Below are 16,756 nucleotides of genomic sequence, written 5' to 3' on the forward strand. Positions count from 1 at the left end.
GCATGTGCAGAGGTCCCGGCACTGTGTTCAGCGCTGGGACCTGGCTCCGCTCCCCCCACAGCTTGTGCTGCGCTGCACCGAGTCCAAAGCAGGCCTGATCATGGTGTAGAATACCGAGGTAAATATTAGGCGTGCTTTTCGTTCTAGAAAGTCGGCGGATCTCTCGGAGGTGCGCTGTTCTATGGGTCGGTCGAAACTTGGGCCCATTATATTGGTTCATGCTATTTATGAATTGATGTTTGCGTATTAGGATTTAATGATGGATGTTCGCATGCCTAAGTACTGCTGGTAAGGCACTTGAAGTGCTTGAAGCAGTTGCATTTCTCCTCCTCCAATGTGCCTTGAGTCTCTCCTCTGTGCCCTAACCAATGCCTTTCAAAAATATTACTGCTACTTCATTGGCTATAAAGCGCTTTGGGATGTCGGATGGTTGGGAAAGGCACTGTATAAATGAAAGTCTTTCCATCTTTATCTTGTAGTGAAAGAGAGAACTATTTTACCGACTCGGAACAATTTTGCCTACTTTTTTTGCATTTTAAAAAAGAGTAGTATTACTGCATCTATCTCCAGGTAAATCCCTTCGTAGCTGTCCTGAAACATTTGCCATTCTGAAAATGCCATGTTAAGAATTGTATTACCCTGTGTACAATTTTCTTCTAAAATATAAAATGTTTTAATTTTAACTTTTAAATTGTTCACATCTTTCCTGATGGGATTTGTAATTTTTTCATTTGTAAAGATTGTTTTTTTAATCATAAAGGTTATTTGAAAAAATGTTCTAATGCAGCTGACTGTTTTCAGACCACGAGGGTAGCTGGGATGGTGATTCCTCCCAATACTAGGTTACATTGACTGTGAGGGGACATTTTTGAGCCATGTCAGCTCTATTGGAGTAGGACAATCACAGGTATGGAGCAGGAGGAAAAATAATATATTAAAACAATACCATTTGGCTTTAATGAATTGAATCCCAGGGTTCAAATATTGGCCTCAGGAATCTACAAGGGCTTCACTGGTCTGCTATAACTGCCCAGCAGTAACCACCAGAAAATTGCAGGGTATGTGGTTGTGCTGGATCAGCAACAACTTGCATTTAAGTAGCACTTTTACATTTTAAAAAAAATGTCCACGATACTCCATGGATCTTTCTGTGAGTTTAGAACATGCCACGTAAGGTGCAGAACCTCTGCCAACCTTTACAAGGCAAGTGTTGTCAGGGGCACAGTGCCTGTGGTGGAGAATCCCTAAGCCAGGAGTTCCTGCTTGCCTGATTCAATCGGGACCCAATGTTATACTGGAGTCAGTCTGATCAGTTCGACAGGCCACCATGGAGGGAGGGGTGGAAGGGGGAAGGAGGGGGTGGGGAAGGGGTGGTGATGGAGATGGGGGTGGGGTGGGGGGGAAATGGAGAGGCCAGGAATGTGACTTGGAGCTCTGTACACCCAAAGAAAGGGATAATAAAAAAAAACCTGAGGGGAATCTTGATCGGGGGTTGGACTTTCCTGCTGCATTAAATTAGGCGGGAGGTAGGGATGTGCCTGTAATGGTGTTAGAGCCCGCTCAACCAACTCTGTAAACCCCAAGGTCAGCTCTTGAGGGCACTGGCTCACCATGATTGCACCCTGAGGATTTTTGGAGCCATTGCCTTCAACTGCTTGGATACCTCTCCAGCCGTTAGATGGCACAAAAGACTTAAGTTTGAAATGAAATAGAACGTTTTAAAATAGACCTAAGTTTACTCTCTTGATTTGTTCGATCGATATGTTACTCAGCCATTAAAACAATTTGAGTACTTGCCTGAAGGTAAATGCTGAAAAAGTTTTATTGAACCATGTCTGGGAGTGTGTAAGTAAATTATGTGGTTGAGTCAGGGGCGACTCTGGGCAGTGGAACTGTATCCTAGTTGTGCTGTAATGTTTTGATCTGTTTTCTCAGGAAAGCTTGACACTTTGTGCTTTTTCCCTCCTAGCATGAGCAGTTTGAGAGCACCATTGGATTTAAACTTCCAAACCACAAAGCAGCAAAAAGGTTGTGGAAAGTTTGCATTGAGCATCACACATTCTTTCGGTAAGCTTACTCTGAACTTTTAACTTGTAATTGACAGGGTAAGAATGGCCTCAGCCTAGTTATTAGAATTGCTACATTACAGAATGGGTGGGATCTAATGTATTACCTGAACTTTAGCTTATCACTTATCACTCTATCTCAAGTTCTCTAAACGTTTTATCTTCATTGCACTTAGTTTAATCAGTAGAACACAATAGCCTGGAAATTACTGTGAGCAAAGTTAACAGACAAATGCCGAATACACTCTCATTTCAAATTCTTCTTTGCTATTTTAATGGAAACACTAATCTATCTATTTTAACTTGCTTAACACCTCCATTAAAATAACAGAGATAGGAATTTGATACAAAAACAAACATTCATGGCTCACATGACTATCCAGACTGATACTTTTATTTTTAAAATTTGAAGCACTGTTTATACTTAATGCGGGATTGTCAAATAAAAATCAGTATTGAACCACCTTCCGTTCTGTGCTGAAACCCAAAACTATATTTGCTATGCCATAGTTGATCTGTCTGTGAAGGTTGCAGCAATGTTTATTGAATGCGATACATTTTTTTGACCTTATGCTGTAAAGGTTGTGGAACATCTGCCAGAAATTTTATAGGAGTCACCTTAATTATTTCTTAATTCCAGCATGAATTCTTAGTTATTGTGATAGTTCAAGATTCGGAGTCCTGTGTGAATTATATCATCCAATAGTAGAGGAAGCAAGGTGTCACCACAACCTTGCATTGATCTAGTGGACACAGAAGGGAATCACAGGTTGATTGGTATTCTGAATTGGAAGAATAGACATTTCTCAGTAGTTCTGATTCCCAAGCAGTTGCATAAAAGTTCTATCAATTCCTGGACAGAGGAAGATTGTGTGAGCAGTGTTTAGTTAGGTAACCTGTGGGGAGACGCACATCAATGCCATAAACTACAAGAAAATATTGGTTCGACAAAATGTGAAAAATATCATGGATTCCTGACAGAATGAAGTATTTGATGTCTTTGCAAACAAACTGATAGTGAAGGCAAATGGTAATACATCCCACAGCAACTGAACTGGATTAATTTTGATTCCAAGCAGTAACACCAGATACTGATTGCCTAAATCTTTCAATGGCCTAAATATTCTTTAAAAAATATTCATTTTGCTTTTGAACAAATCTTCAAATTCAATTTTGTGCTAATGCGCTCCCCTCTTAGCCTTAAACTTAGACTGACGTATGAGGAGAGACTGGATCAACTGGGCCTTTATACACTGGAGTTTAGAAGGATGAGAGGGGATCTGATGGGACGGGACAGGTTAGATGCAGGAAGAATGTTCCTTATGTTGGGGAAGTCCAGAACCAGGGGACACAATCTTAGGATAAGGGGTAGGCCATTTAGGACTGAGTTGAGGAGGAACTTCTTCACTCAGAGAGTTGTTAACCTGTGGAATTCCCTGCCGCAGAGAGTTGTTGATGCCAGTTCATTGGATATATTCAAGAGGGAGTTAGATATGGCCCTTACGGCTAAAGGGATCGATGGGTATGGAGAGAAAGCAGGAAAGGGATACTGAGGTGAATGATCAGCCATGATCTTATTGAATGGTGGTGCAGGCTCGAAGGGCCGAATGGCCTACTCCTGCACCTATTTTCTATGTTTCTATGTTTAACAGCAACAACTTGTACCTATATGGTGCTTTTAGCCTAATAAACCACCTAAGATGCTTCACCTCGAAGAGTGGATACCAAGTGGTATTGGAGGAGTTAGAAGAAATTACCAAAGCGCAATCGAGAGGATGTATTTTAAGGAAGGTTTTTAAAGTTTGAACAAACGTGTCAATATAGCAATGTATCACATCTACAGAATTTCTCAAAATACTTCACATTAAATAAGTTACTTTTTGATATGCGTTCACTGTTGTGATGTGGACAACTGCAGCAGCTGATTTGTGCACAGTAAGGTACCTCAAAACAACAAATTAGATAATTGACCAGTTAATTCTTTTTGATGGCTGTTTAGGAGGGGTATGTTGACCAGGACATTGGGAGAGCTCCCTGTTCTTCTTTGAATAGTGCCATGGTATCTTGGACTTCCTCTTTATCAGACAGATGGGGGCTTTGAAAATGTCACCATCCCTGGAGTGTCATGGAACTGAAAGTCATGTTGAAGGATAGAGCTGGATGTCATTTGCATACACGCAGCAATTGAAACCATACTTCTGGATACTGTCAACGAAGGACAAAATGTAAATAAGGAAAAGGAAAGAGCTGACATTGGAACCTGGAGGTGACTACAGGAATTCACTTTGGACTGTGCACACAGTGGCCAATGTCAAAACTAGACTCTGCACCATTGGTATGGATTTTGCAGTCAGCAGCGAAGGAATGGTGCTTGCCGTTCACCTGGCTGACAGCTGCCCTCAAAGTTTTTGTGGGTTTTAGAAAGAAGACTTCCTGTCATCTGGTGTCTGATCCAGCACGGCACTCTGTACAGGGGATCTGTGGCATTTGTGAGCAGGTTAAGAAACAGCAAGGCTCTTCAACCAATCAGATTGAAGAATCCTTACTGAGACGCAGAGAGTCTAAAGCAGGAAATTTAAATTATGTACAGAAAGCGAAATAAAGGGAAAGTGGAGTTGAGGTTAAAGATCAGCCATGATCTTACTGAATGGCTGAGCAAACACCTGCTCCCAATTCTTGTGTTCTTGAAGATTGGGAAATGCAGATGGGATTAAGGGAGAGAGATAAAATAAACAGATAGAAAACGTAAAGAAATTACTTACATTTTTACTTTTTAAAAAGGAGATTACTTAAATCTTTACTTAAAAAAAAAACCCTCCAACACTAATTTGAGTGACTGAGATTTTTAAGTTAAATTTTCAGCGCCAGAGAGGATGTTTAGTAATTATCACTTATCACGTTGTCTAAAAACTCACCACCTCCTGAATGCACCAGCCCTAACTTTTTTAGCTGTTTTAAGTGTGGAACTAGTAGGCAAGTCCCACAAGTTCACGCTATTGTAGTCATTTCAGTGCTGAGTCTATCGGCGAGAACTGCAACAGCGCACACTGGAGGAGCACGATATCTCTGATTGCAACTTCTGGATTTGCGTGTTTAACTGCACAGGTGCGGTTGCAAGAAGTTGCTTTCCGATTTACCCCATTATAACTGTGAGTGCTGCTATCCTCACTTATTATTGTCACAAAATCTAGCCTGTTGTTTTGAGTGCACTTCGATCTGAGACGGTGGCTTTCTGTTACCAACCTTGAGTTGGTGTTCATCTGTTCCTATAATTCCACTAACGATTCCTATGCACAGGATAATTAGCCTGTATCTTTTCTAGAGATGCAGAATATAGTGTAACTGTCTTTCAAATTACACAGCCAAAATCTGTGGGAATGTCTTCTCGTGCATTGTGTTTCATTCGGTCATAGGATCCATCTGTGAAAAGCAATAATTAAGAGGTTGTTTAGATTCATCTGAGAACAACCTATCTGTGGGCAGACTCTCAATATGGCATTTCTCAGAAATAGGAAATGCCAGTTTAGAACAGCAGTGTTAAACAAAATAAATTATACTGCAGTTGTTATATTAACGTTTATGTTGTCTATAGTCTACAGCTCATTTCTCAATGGCAGTTGCATTTATTTATTACACCTTCTGTGAATCATGTGACAGTCTTGTCAATCTGTGTAATTTAGATATTTTTGATAGCAGTATTGTGTCTTGCCAATAATAAATATATGTATTATAAGTATGTTATTTAAAATAATGAATGATAGGAAGAAGAAAGGGTTCTAATTTAACATTAGGGTTTACATATCATTTACAAACAACCCCCAAAAAAACCTGTGAACCTAAGCCTTTTGCACTGGATTTTTCCGCACCCCCACTTCAACCCAGAATCTTTCCCAATTGGGGTGAATCTTTCCCAATTGGGGTGAACCTTCCCCAACAGTCTCTGGCTGAGGTCTTCTACTGCTGGCTTTCCTGCCTGACAGCTGGCCACCTTGCTAATCTGACTAGCTGCCGGATGGGAAACAAAATTAAAAAATGAGGCCCTGCCGTTGAATTCGGCAGGATCTCCACATCCCCAGGATTTTCGGGTTTACCCCCACTCCTTCCCCGCAGATATCGGGACCTCTGTCTTTATCAAATGGTTTGTGGTGCCATCTGACCTCCTAGATTAGATTAGAGCTTTATTATTCATTTCCAATCTTTGGGCCCAAGTTTCGAGCCGCGCCTAGAATGGCGCAGTCCCGACCTGGACGCCCGTTTTTCGCGCCACAAAGAGCGCCTAAAAAAAAAAACTCCGTATTCTCCACCTCCCTGCAGGTCCTCTGGCCCTCGGCGCAGCGCAGCAGGAGCTGTAGGGGGCGGAGCCAGGTCCCTGCGCTGAAAACATTGCCGGGAGCTCTGCACATGCGCGCTACAGTGGGCACGTATGTTCAGTAGCTCCAGGCGCCCAAAACTGTGTGCGAGGGGCCCGAAGCACGCAGCCCCTAGCCCTGGCCGAATGGCCTCACTGGGGCTGCGTGAGTAAGGCTCCTCCCACGCCCAGCTCCTGCTTCCTCCCGACCCGACTCGACTCCCGCTTCCCGCCTCCGGACCCGACACCGACCTGACTCGCTCCCACCGCCCCCCCCCCCTGCCCCGGACTGGACCTGACACCCGCTTCCCCCCCCCGCACCCCGACCCGACTCCCACTCCTCCACCCCCCCCCCTGCCTCTGGACCCGACACCGACCCAGATCCGACTCCCGCACTCCCCCCGCCCCCACCGCCCCCGGACTGGATCCGACCTGACCTGACCTCCCTCCCCCCGACCTGACCTCCCTCTCCCTCTCCCTCCTTCCCCCCCAACCCGAACCGAACCGACCTCCCACCCACCACCCCCCCGACCCGCGGCTCCCCCCGACCCGACCCAACGCCACCTACCTGTAAATCTGGTGCGGGGGACCTCCCCCCCCGCCCCCCCCAATCTCCTTTCCTCTCCCCCCCCCCCCCCCCAATCTCCTTCTCTTCCCCCCCCCCCCAATCTCCTTCTCCCCCACCAATATCCTTACCCCCCCCCCCATCTCCTTCTCCCCCCCCCCCAATCTCCTTACCCCCCCATCTCCTTCTCCCCCCCCAATCTTCTCCCCCCTCCCCCAATCTCCTCCCCCAATCTCCTTCTCCCCCCCTCCCCCAATCTCCTTCTCCCCCTTCCCCAATCTCCTTCTCCCCCTTCCCCAATCTCCTTCTCTTCCCCCCCCCAATCTCCTTCTCCTTCCCCCCCCCAATCTCCTTCTCCTTCCCCCCCCCAATCTCCTTCTCCTTCCCCCCCCCAATCTCCTTCTCCCCCCCCCCCAATCTCCTTCTCCCCCCCCCCAATCTCCTTCTCCCCCCGCCCCCAATCTCCTTCTCTCCCCCCCCAATCTCCTTCTCTCCCCCCAATCTCCTTCTTCCCCCCCCCCCCAATCTCCTTCTCCCCCACCAATCTCCTTACCCCCCCCATCTCCTTCTCCCCCCCCAATCTTCTCCCCCCCCCTCCCCCAATCTCCTTCTCCCCCCCTCCCCCAATCTCCTTCTCCCCCCCCTCCCCCCATCTCCTTCTCCCCCCCCTCCCCCAATCTCCTTCTACCCCCCTCCCCCAATCTCCTTCTCCCCCCTCCCCCAATCTCCTTCTCCCCCTCCCCCAATCTCCTTCTCCCACTCCCCCAATCTCCTTCTCCCACTCCCCTCAATCTCCTTCTCTCCCCCCCCCAATCTCCTTCTCTCCCCCCCCAATCTCCTTCTCTCCCCCCCCAATCTCCTTCTCTCCCCCCCCAATCTCCTTCTCTCCCCCCCCAATCTCCTTCTCTCCCCCCCCAATCTCCTTCTCTCCCCCCCAATCTCCTTCTCTCCCCCCCCAATCTCCTTCTCTCCCCCCCAATCTCCTTCTCTCCCCCCCCCAATCTCCTTCTCTCCCCCCTCCAATCTCCTTCTCTCCCCCCCCCAATCTCCTTCTCTCCCCCCCCCAATCTCCTTCTCTCCCCCCCCAATCTCCTTCTCTTCCCCCCCCCAATCTCCTTCTCTTCCCCCCCCAATCTCCTTCTCTCCCCCCCCAATCTCCTTCTCTCATCTCCCCCCCCCATCTCCTTCTCTCATCTCCCCCCCCCAATCTCCTTCTCTCATCTCCCCCCCCAATCTCCTTCTCTCATCTCCCCCCCCCAATCTCCTTCTCTCATCTCCCCCCCCAATCTCCTTCTCTTCCCCACTCCCAATCTCCTTCTCTTCCCCCCTCCCAATCTCCTTCTCCCCCGCCCCCAATCTCCTTCTCCCCCGCCCCCAATCTCCTCCTCCCCCGCCCCCAATCTCCTCCTCCCCCGCCCCCAATCTCCTCCTCCCCCGCCCCCAATCTCCTCCTCCCCCGCCCCCAATCTCCTCCTCCCCCGCCCCCAATCTCCTCCTCCCCCGCCCCCAATCTCCTTCTCCCCCGCCCCCAATCTCCTTCTCCCCCGCCCCCAATCTCCTTCTCCCCCGCCCCCAATCTCCTTCTCCCCCGCTCCCAATCTCCTTCTCCCCGCCCCCAATCTCCTTCTCCCCCGCCCCCAATCTCCTTCTCCCCCGCCCCCAATCTCCTTCTCCCCCGCCCCCAATCTCCTTCTCCCCCGCCCCCAATCTCCTTCTCCCCCGCCCCCAATCTCCTTCTCCCCCCCCCCAATCTCCTTCCCCCCCCCCAATCTCCTTCCCCCCCCCAATCTCCTTCCCCCCCCCAATCTCCTTCCCCCCCCCAATCTCCTTCCCTCCCCCCCAATCTCCTTCCCCCCCCCCAATCTCCTTCCCCCCCCCAATCTCCTCCCCCCCCCAATCTCCTCCCCCCCCAATCTCCTCCCCCCCCAATCTCCTCCCCCCCCAATCTCCTCCCCCCCCAATCTCCTCCCCACCCAATCTCCTTCCCCCCCCAATCTCCTTCCCCCCCCAATCTCCTTCCCCCCCCAATCTCCTTCCCCCCCCAATCTCCTTCCCCCTCCAATCTCCTTCTCCCGCCCCCCCAATCTCCTTCCCCCCCCAATCTCCTTCCCCCCCAATCTCCTTCTCCCCCGCCCCCAATCTCCTTCTCCCCCGCCCCCAATCTCCTTCTCCCCCGCCCCCAATCTCCTTCTCCCCCGCCCCCAATCTCCTTCTCCCCCGCCCCCAATCTCCTTCTCCCGCCCCCCCAATCTCCTTCCCGCCCCCCCAATCTCCTTCCCGCCCCCCCAATCTCCTTCCCGCCCCCCCAATCTCCTTCCCGCCCCCCCAATCTCCTTCCCCCCCCCCCCAATCTCCTTCCCCCCCCCCCCAATCTCCTTCCTTCCCCCCCCCCCCCAATCTCCTTCCCTCCCCCCCAATCTCCTTTCTCCCACCCTCCAATCTCCCCCCTTCTCCCCCATCCCTCCCCTTCTCCCCCATCCCTCCCCCTTCTCCCCCATCCCTCCCCCTTCTCCCCCATCCCTCCCCCTTCTCCCCCATCCCTCCCCCTTCTCCCCCCCCCTTTCTCCCTCTGCCCCCCTCCTCCCCCTCCCCTCGCTGTCAGAAACACAGACACTGACAGACAGAGAATGAGAGACACACACAGACAGACAGAGAGATAGAGACACTGACAGAGACACACTGGGGGGCATCCCAGCACACTGTTGGAGGGCTCCCGGTGCTGCAGTCGGTAAGTAGAAAATGTTTTGTTTTATTGATTTAAAAAAAATATTTCTTATTAATTTTTTTTGATTGATTTATTGATGTATTTATCATTTATTATTGATGATGGCTCTTTTTTTGTAAAACTGAAGTGTTTAATGTTTGTAAATTTCCCTTTAACCCCCCCCCCACCCCCCACCACCATTCCCTACGCCTGATTTGTAACCTACGCCTGATTTTCTAAAGTGTAGACAAGGTTTTTTCGAGCGTACAAAAATCTTCACTTACTCCATTCTAAGTTAGTTTGGAGTAAGTTTTCACTCACGAAACTTTGAAATTAGGCGTAAGTGGCCGGACACGCCCCCTTTTGGAAAAAAAAATTCTGTTCCAAAGTGAAACTGTTCTAACTGACTAGAACTGGAGCAAACTAAATGACGAGAATTCCGATTTCTAAGATACTCTGTTCTACACCAGTTGCTCCTAAAAATCAGGAGCAAATCATGTGGAAACTTGGGGCCCATGTGTGTCACAGTAAATGTGAAGCTTATTGTTTAGTGGGATAGCAGGTGACCAGTTTTACAAAATTTGCAAAGCAACATTGAATGGTAGAGAATGACTGAAGTCAGAATCTTTATCTTAGAAATTAAAAACAGTTTTTACTGGAAGCATGTTATGACTAGCAATCTTGTACAATGTACATTACAAAAGAAGCCAAGTACAATACAGTATTGTCCCATTTATACATTGCTATTTCTCGTACAAACCAATGATCTCTCTCTTTACAGACTAGTCTCTCCTGAGCCACCCCCGAAAAAATTCCTCACGCTTGGTTCAAAATTCCGCTACAGTGGAAGAACACAAGCCCAGACACGGAGAGCCAGTTCCCTAATAGATCGCCCAGCACCATACTTTGAGCGTTCTTCCAGCAAACGTTATACCATGTCACGTAGCTTAGATGGAGGTAAGGAAATAGAAGAGTTACAGTCAGAAGCAGTGTGAAGTAGAATCTTTGTTCTTTATAGAGACATTGCTTAGCTGAATTCTAACTCACTTAATGTACAACCTCAACTTGAATAGTGGAAGAGATCACGAGTTCTTTTTTAATTCTACTTTATTCTATTTGTACATTGAATGAGTATTTAATGGATGAAGTACGTAAGCTGTGAAATTTCTCCAAGACATATTAATGTATGAATGTTTAATGTGTTTGTCTGAAATTCTTCTGCTTTTATTTTAACGAAGGTGTTGAACCATTTATTTTAAACAGTTTGGCATCTCCACTAAAGTAGAAAAGTCATTCCAGATGAAAGTGTTAAGTCTTTTTATGTTCCAAGAATGAACATAATTATATACAACAACAACTTATGCTTGTATAGCACAGTTGACATACAAGACATCCCAAAGCAATTTAAAAAGGGATAATAATGGATGGATGTCGAGCTGTTTAAGAGTGGTTATGAGAGGTGACTGAAGGCGGTTGAGAGGGAGGACAGTGACGTACAGCTACAGGGGCTTGGAGAATGAGGTTCAGATGGTTGAAGTGAATTGTCTAAGAGTTCTACCACCAAATGACATATGAAAGGAAGGCCGGGGAGGCACAGGAGATGACAGTTGGAGCTTCGAAGGGTCTGGGAATGCAAATATATCTGGAGATCAACACAGCAAGGTGTAGATCAGCAAGTATGGGGATGTGGGACCCAGTGGAGGATGATATTGGATGCTGCATTTTAGACAAGTTGGATTTTGTAGAGGGTGGACACTGGAAGGTCATTAAAGAAACATTGAAGTAATTGAGTCTGGAGTTGACAAAAATATAGATAAGGGTTTTGGTCAGTAGGGGTGGGGAAGCTGAGGTGGAAGTTAGCTGACTTGGTAATGGAGAGGACGTGGGATAAGCTTAGCTCAGGGTTGAACACAATGTCATAGGAACAGGAGCAAGCATTTAGCCCCTCAAGCCTGTTCCGCCATTCAGCCCCTCAAGCCTGTTCCGCCATTCAATGAGATCATGGCTGATCTGTGACCTGACTCCATATATCTTATTCCATATTTCCTGAGAAAAATTTACTACCAACAAGCTGCAGCATTTGCATTACTGCACTTAATTACTTTCAGAAATCAAGTAATTGCAATCAGAATATATTGTCCCATGGTGCTGTACCTCGGGCGACTGGTCCAAATTTAGTATTCAGGTGGAGCAGGAATCGAGGGCGGGAGATAATTGGACCAGAGCATGCCTCCACTTTAAAGTCAAGCACTCGGTCCTATTTGGTGATCGCATTTCAACACAATATTAGCAACTAGAAGTGTATTTCATATGTAAGTATCCATCCAGCAGTGGCTGAGTAAAACTGATTTAAATCGCCCCATAATGCTACATTTTTAGTAGTGACAAACACAGTGAAAGCAAAATCTTTGCCCATTTTGTAGACTCCAGTATATAAAAGAGATGTGTAAGTGTGACAATATTTTTTTTTTCCTATGAATTGGGCCTATTTCTGCAAAGATGGTAAATGGAGTTGAGGTATGGACCAGCCATGCTTTAATTAAATGATGGTAAAGGCTCAAGGGGTTGAATGGCCTACTCCAGGTCATATGTTCTTATAGTAATTAATGTTTTAGATTTTAGCTCCTAACCTATAAACTTTTCATAGCTCAACAGAGTAAACCAGTAAGTCACGTGACTGTTGTTGGTGAAGTGAAGTTGCCAACTGCAGACAATGAGAGTAACACAGGTAGAAATATCAACATCATTATTTTCATTTCAGTGATGCTCTTTTCAGAAATCAGAAAAGTTGCTTGTTTTATGATTTGCTACTGATCGAGTACTGATCTACAACAAGATGTGATTGATTTTCTAATCATGTGTTTTGATCGTTTGAATTAATCGTGATCTGAGTTCATCCTCTACCTCTTGCAGTGTTTGAACTTCTTATTTTAAGGTTGCTAACAATGTATAGCCCAGATTCATTAATGCAGCTTTCTGAATAAAGCCATTTGAAATGTTAGTAATAGTTTCGACTAGACAAATGTACAGGACTGTTTCATCCATTAGCTTCATCCAAGTGTATGAAAGTTAGATTTCATATGGAAGTTATAGAGAGCATAAGTGGCTGTTAATAACATTCCACGATACAGGTTTGGAAACAATCCTGATTTTCAATGGGTTAACTGTCCCATATTTGATTTAAGCTATGATTGAACTCGTAAAACATGGAGCTGGTAAACTTTGATGTACTAATATTTTCCCCGCTTTACATAAATATAAATCCCATATTAATGAGAATGTTGATGGTATCAAGTAGTCCAGTGGTAGTGCTTCCAGTGTTGTGACCAAATCAACACTTTGGGTGGGAATGTGGCAAAAATTTTGTTTACATGCGGGTTTCCACTGCATTTCCGGCAAGTTATGGTGGCAGTGGGAACAGCTTTAAGGAAATTCCCGATCTTTATTGTTTTCAATCAAATTCAAATCATTGGTTCAAATTGATGCAACTAGTTTACAAATTTGTTCCTTTTACCATCAGCAAACCTTTATAGAAACTGTGAAAATTGTATTGAAAGAAATGTGAAAAGGCCTCATTTGGTTTATTGCGTTGCCTTCATGCATACGATTTTGCTGTGTTTATTACATAGAATTTATAGGCCATTCAGCCCAAAAGATCTATGCCGGTGTTTATGCTCCACTTCTTCCACTTTACTTCATTTCACCCTATCAACATACCCTTTTATTCCTTTATCCCTTATACACTTATCTAGCTTACCCTTAAATGCATCTATGCTATTCTTCGCTTTAGTTTGACTTTTGAAAAATACTTTAAATAATTTGCTCTACACAGAGACAACTTCTGATATTGCACGTCTGGGTCGGTCCTCAGTCAAACTTCATTTTTACCTATAGAACTCTCTCAGTATGGGGTATGGAGAGAAAGCAGGAAAGGGGTACTGAGGTTGAATGATCAGCCATAATCTTGTTGAATGGCGGTCCAGGCTCCAAGGGCTGAATGACTTGCACCTGCACCTAATTTCTATGTTTCTAGTTTCTGTATTTCATTCTCCTCCCACCGACCCCCCAAACCCTCATCTCCTGAAGACACCGTCACTCAATGCACAATTCCTCCGCTACTTCGCCACCATAAGCTGGTTTTCCTGCTCTCTTGCCTAGAGACACTGAGGCCAATTGTAGCAACCCTTACTGCACCCCCCGCCCCACCCAGTTAAGGCCAGTTGAGTCAGTAGCACAGATTGATAAGTTATGTTTTGTGTTTTAAAGCGTCTGTCACTGAGAATCATGAGATGCTCATAAAAGACTCCATTTCGGCCTCTGAAGTGGCTACTGGTCATTATGGTGCAGCTAAGACCCTCATCTCAACCAATCTAATAACCACTGTGACACCAGAGAAGAAGGCTGAAGAGGAGAAGGCAGAGGAAGAGGAGAAAAAAGCAAAGATTGATGTCACTCCATCACTCACACCAGCCAAGCATGAAATAAAGGTAGAGTATACTGGGGCATGGAAAATGTCAGGTGTATTGACAACAAAATAGGCAGATCACAGATCTGAAAGCCAAGAGAAGTAGTCCATTATTGAAAATTATGATAGATTAATATGAAATGAGTAAACTCGTTTTGCTCCAATGTAAAAAGGGTGAAAAGCGTGTCGCTATATATTAAATGAGTTGACGCTTCTGCTAAAATAATGAAAGCAGAAATTGATATGAACATAGCAAGCGTTTATGCAATAAAATCAATGACCTTAATTTCTAGTCCATAATTTGTTGATGTAGTATATTAAAAAAGACAACTTATTAATGTGATATTGTAACGATCAAAAGTTTGCATTTTTGAGAATAGGTTTGATGATTCCATGCCAATTTTAATTCCACTAATAGTTTGAGTTCATCATGTTGGAATTAATGGCTGAAAAGTTCTGTTCCCACATTTGATGTAACATAAAAAAGGTAATAGAAGTCTGAAAGATTTCAGCAAATTGTGGAGCATTGCACCTTCATTGTTGCTAAGTATCCCCATCAACAAACATACATACTTTGCCTGTTTTTTTTTGAAAAATGTAAGACATTTAGGATTTTGCTTAAACTTTGGGTCTTTCATTAAGGTACCAGATGAACATTTTATTGGTAAAACTTCAAGTTGATTTTAACTGTCACTGCCACAGCGGGGATGATTGGCATACCTGGTAGAATTTTACTGGTGCTTTTGATTTTTGCAGATTGGCAGACACCCATTTTAAGTGATGGGGCTGCTACTTCATTGAGTTTATTGGCGCAGCAGGTATGACTGAACAGCATTTGTAACATGACAGTTATTTCAAAACTATGATCTTTACAGGTCCCAGGCACGCAATTAGCATGCTATATCTTTTCACCAAAGAATGGTGTCTTGGCTGATCAGTTCCCAACAATGATCCTGGGAAACACCCGGAAATAGGTCACCTGCAACCATCTCTTCTGGGGAATGATATAAACGAGTGGCAAAAGAGGGGAGAAAATAACTTCATTTTTAAAATTTTGCTTTTATGCACAACATCTGGGATAAGGTCCTATGATCCATCTAAATGATTATTTATAACCCAGACTGAAAGTATTTTTGCTATCTGTAAGATCCTACATTAAGTGAAATTGGACAGTCTAAGTCCAATTTCTAGTCAGAATAGGATGGCATCACAAAACAGTTCATAGTTTAGCACAAATTCATGTGCTGATCCTGAATCTGTAAGGGGAACTTAAAAAAATTATACAGGTGTAGTGAGGGTGTTGTACTGAGGTCAAGGTTAAGGCACATTGTTAGGGTAGAGCAAAAGGAGCTTCATTATGCATTCAAGCTGTGTTATATCTGACCTAGAAGTACTTGGGTTTCAAAATGGATCACTCTGACATTGCTTGGGATCTGATCTAATGATGGAAGAAATCTTCTCAATAGCTGAAAGTGCCGACTGCATGTAGTGGAGGAGTGAAGGGTTCTGGGAGGCTAAAGTTGTTTGCAGATGCATAATACTTCAACCAACACTATTGAAATGTTTTTAAAAGTAGCTCTAAAGGAGAGTAGGTGTAGGCAAGATGAAACTAACAACTAATTAAGTTATATTTTTCTTGTACTCAAGGATATTGTATACCTCATCTTCGACTGCTCCTTTTAAAACATAAGTTGTGTAAATGTTATTTAAGTGTTAAAAGAAAGTTACATTCTGTTCATTAACCCTGGCCATGCTGCATCCAACTAACTTTATTTGTAGGCCAAGTGTTGATCAATATTAAAGTTGTATATCTCCAATGGTTAGAGATTTGAGCTGTTACTTAAGAGACTGTTTACCTTTTCAGTAATCTTAGTTTTATTGACATTTCTGCCAATTCAGGGAAATCTTCATAACAAATGCAGCCACTTCAAATCATAGAAGGGATTTCTAAAATTCTGTCACATTACAGTAACTTTTTCCTGAAGTATTTGAATAAAGATCTGATCATTACAATGTTTTCATCTACTTATAATTCTGCAAAATGTAACTTTAAAAACTGATTTGTTCAAAGAAACATTAAGTAGAGTTTAGCTTTAATTAATTAAATGTTAGGATTATATTACAGATCCTGGGATGGATTTTCCCCTTTTATATTTGGACATAAATAATCACCCAGGCAGAGAACATGGAGGAAACTTGGGTTTGGAGGATTGCATGCCCATAATGGAGCCTGCCTAATTATCAGTCCATTTTTAATAGTCCATAAGGGTGCAATTCATCCTGTGTGGGAGCGCAAAATGGACGATAGTACATCAGCAGCCAGTTTTATGCTCTACCCAATTTTCTCTTTCCATTGACAAAAAAATAATCAGACTGTGTAAAATGAGCTGCCGATGTACTATTCCCCCGTTTTGTGTGTCTGCCCAAGACAAATCCCCTCCCCCCCCCCCCCCCCGCCACTCCCCTCCCCATATGTGTCTGTAATTAAGAGAAACAGAAATCACTCTAAAAGGGATGAAACTTGATTATAAATAAAACAGCTAGTTCAGATTCTTGAGAACTCACAATGAATTTAATCAAAACTGTACTTTTTAATGTATCTCTTTCT

General features: G+C 44.7%; 1 protein-coding gene across 2 annotated transcripts in view; it reads left to right on the top strand.

Annotated features, from left to right (window-relative positions):
- LOC139273864 (band 4.1-like protein 3) overlaps positions 1–16,756 on the top strand; it is a 217,677-nt gene that overhangs the window by 148,865 nt on the left and 52,056 nt on the right. For both annotated transcript variants that reach the window (XM_070890951.1, XM_070890943.1), the window contains 3 exons: positions 1,970–2,067; positions 10,465–10,640; positions 13,950–14,170. In XM_070890951.1, coding sequence (XP_070747052.1) covers positions 1,970–2,067; positions 10,465–10,640; positions 13,950–14,170 — 495 coding nt within the window. The remainder of the gene's footprint in view (positions 1–1,969; positions 2,068–10,464; positions 10,641–13,949; positions 14,171–16,756) is intronic.

The sequence above is a fragment of the Pristiophorus japonicus genome, chromosome 1 (assembly GCF_044704955.1).
Source record: "Pristiophorus japonicus isolate sPriJap1 chromosome 1, sPriJap1.hap1, whole genome shotgun sequence".
NCBI classification, from domain to species: Eukaryota; Metazoa; Chordata; class Chondrichthyes; family Pristiophoridae; genus Pristiophorus; species Pristiophorus japonicus.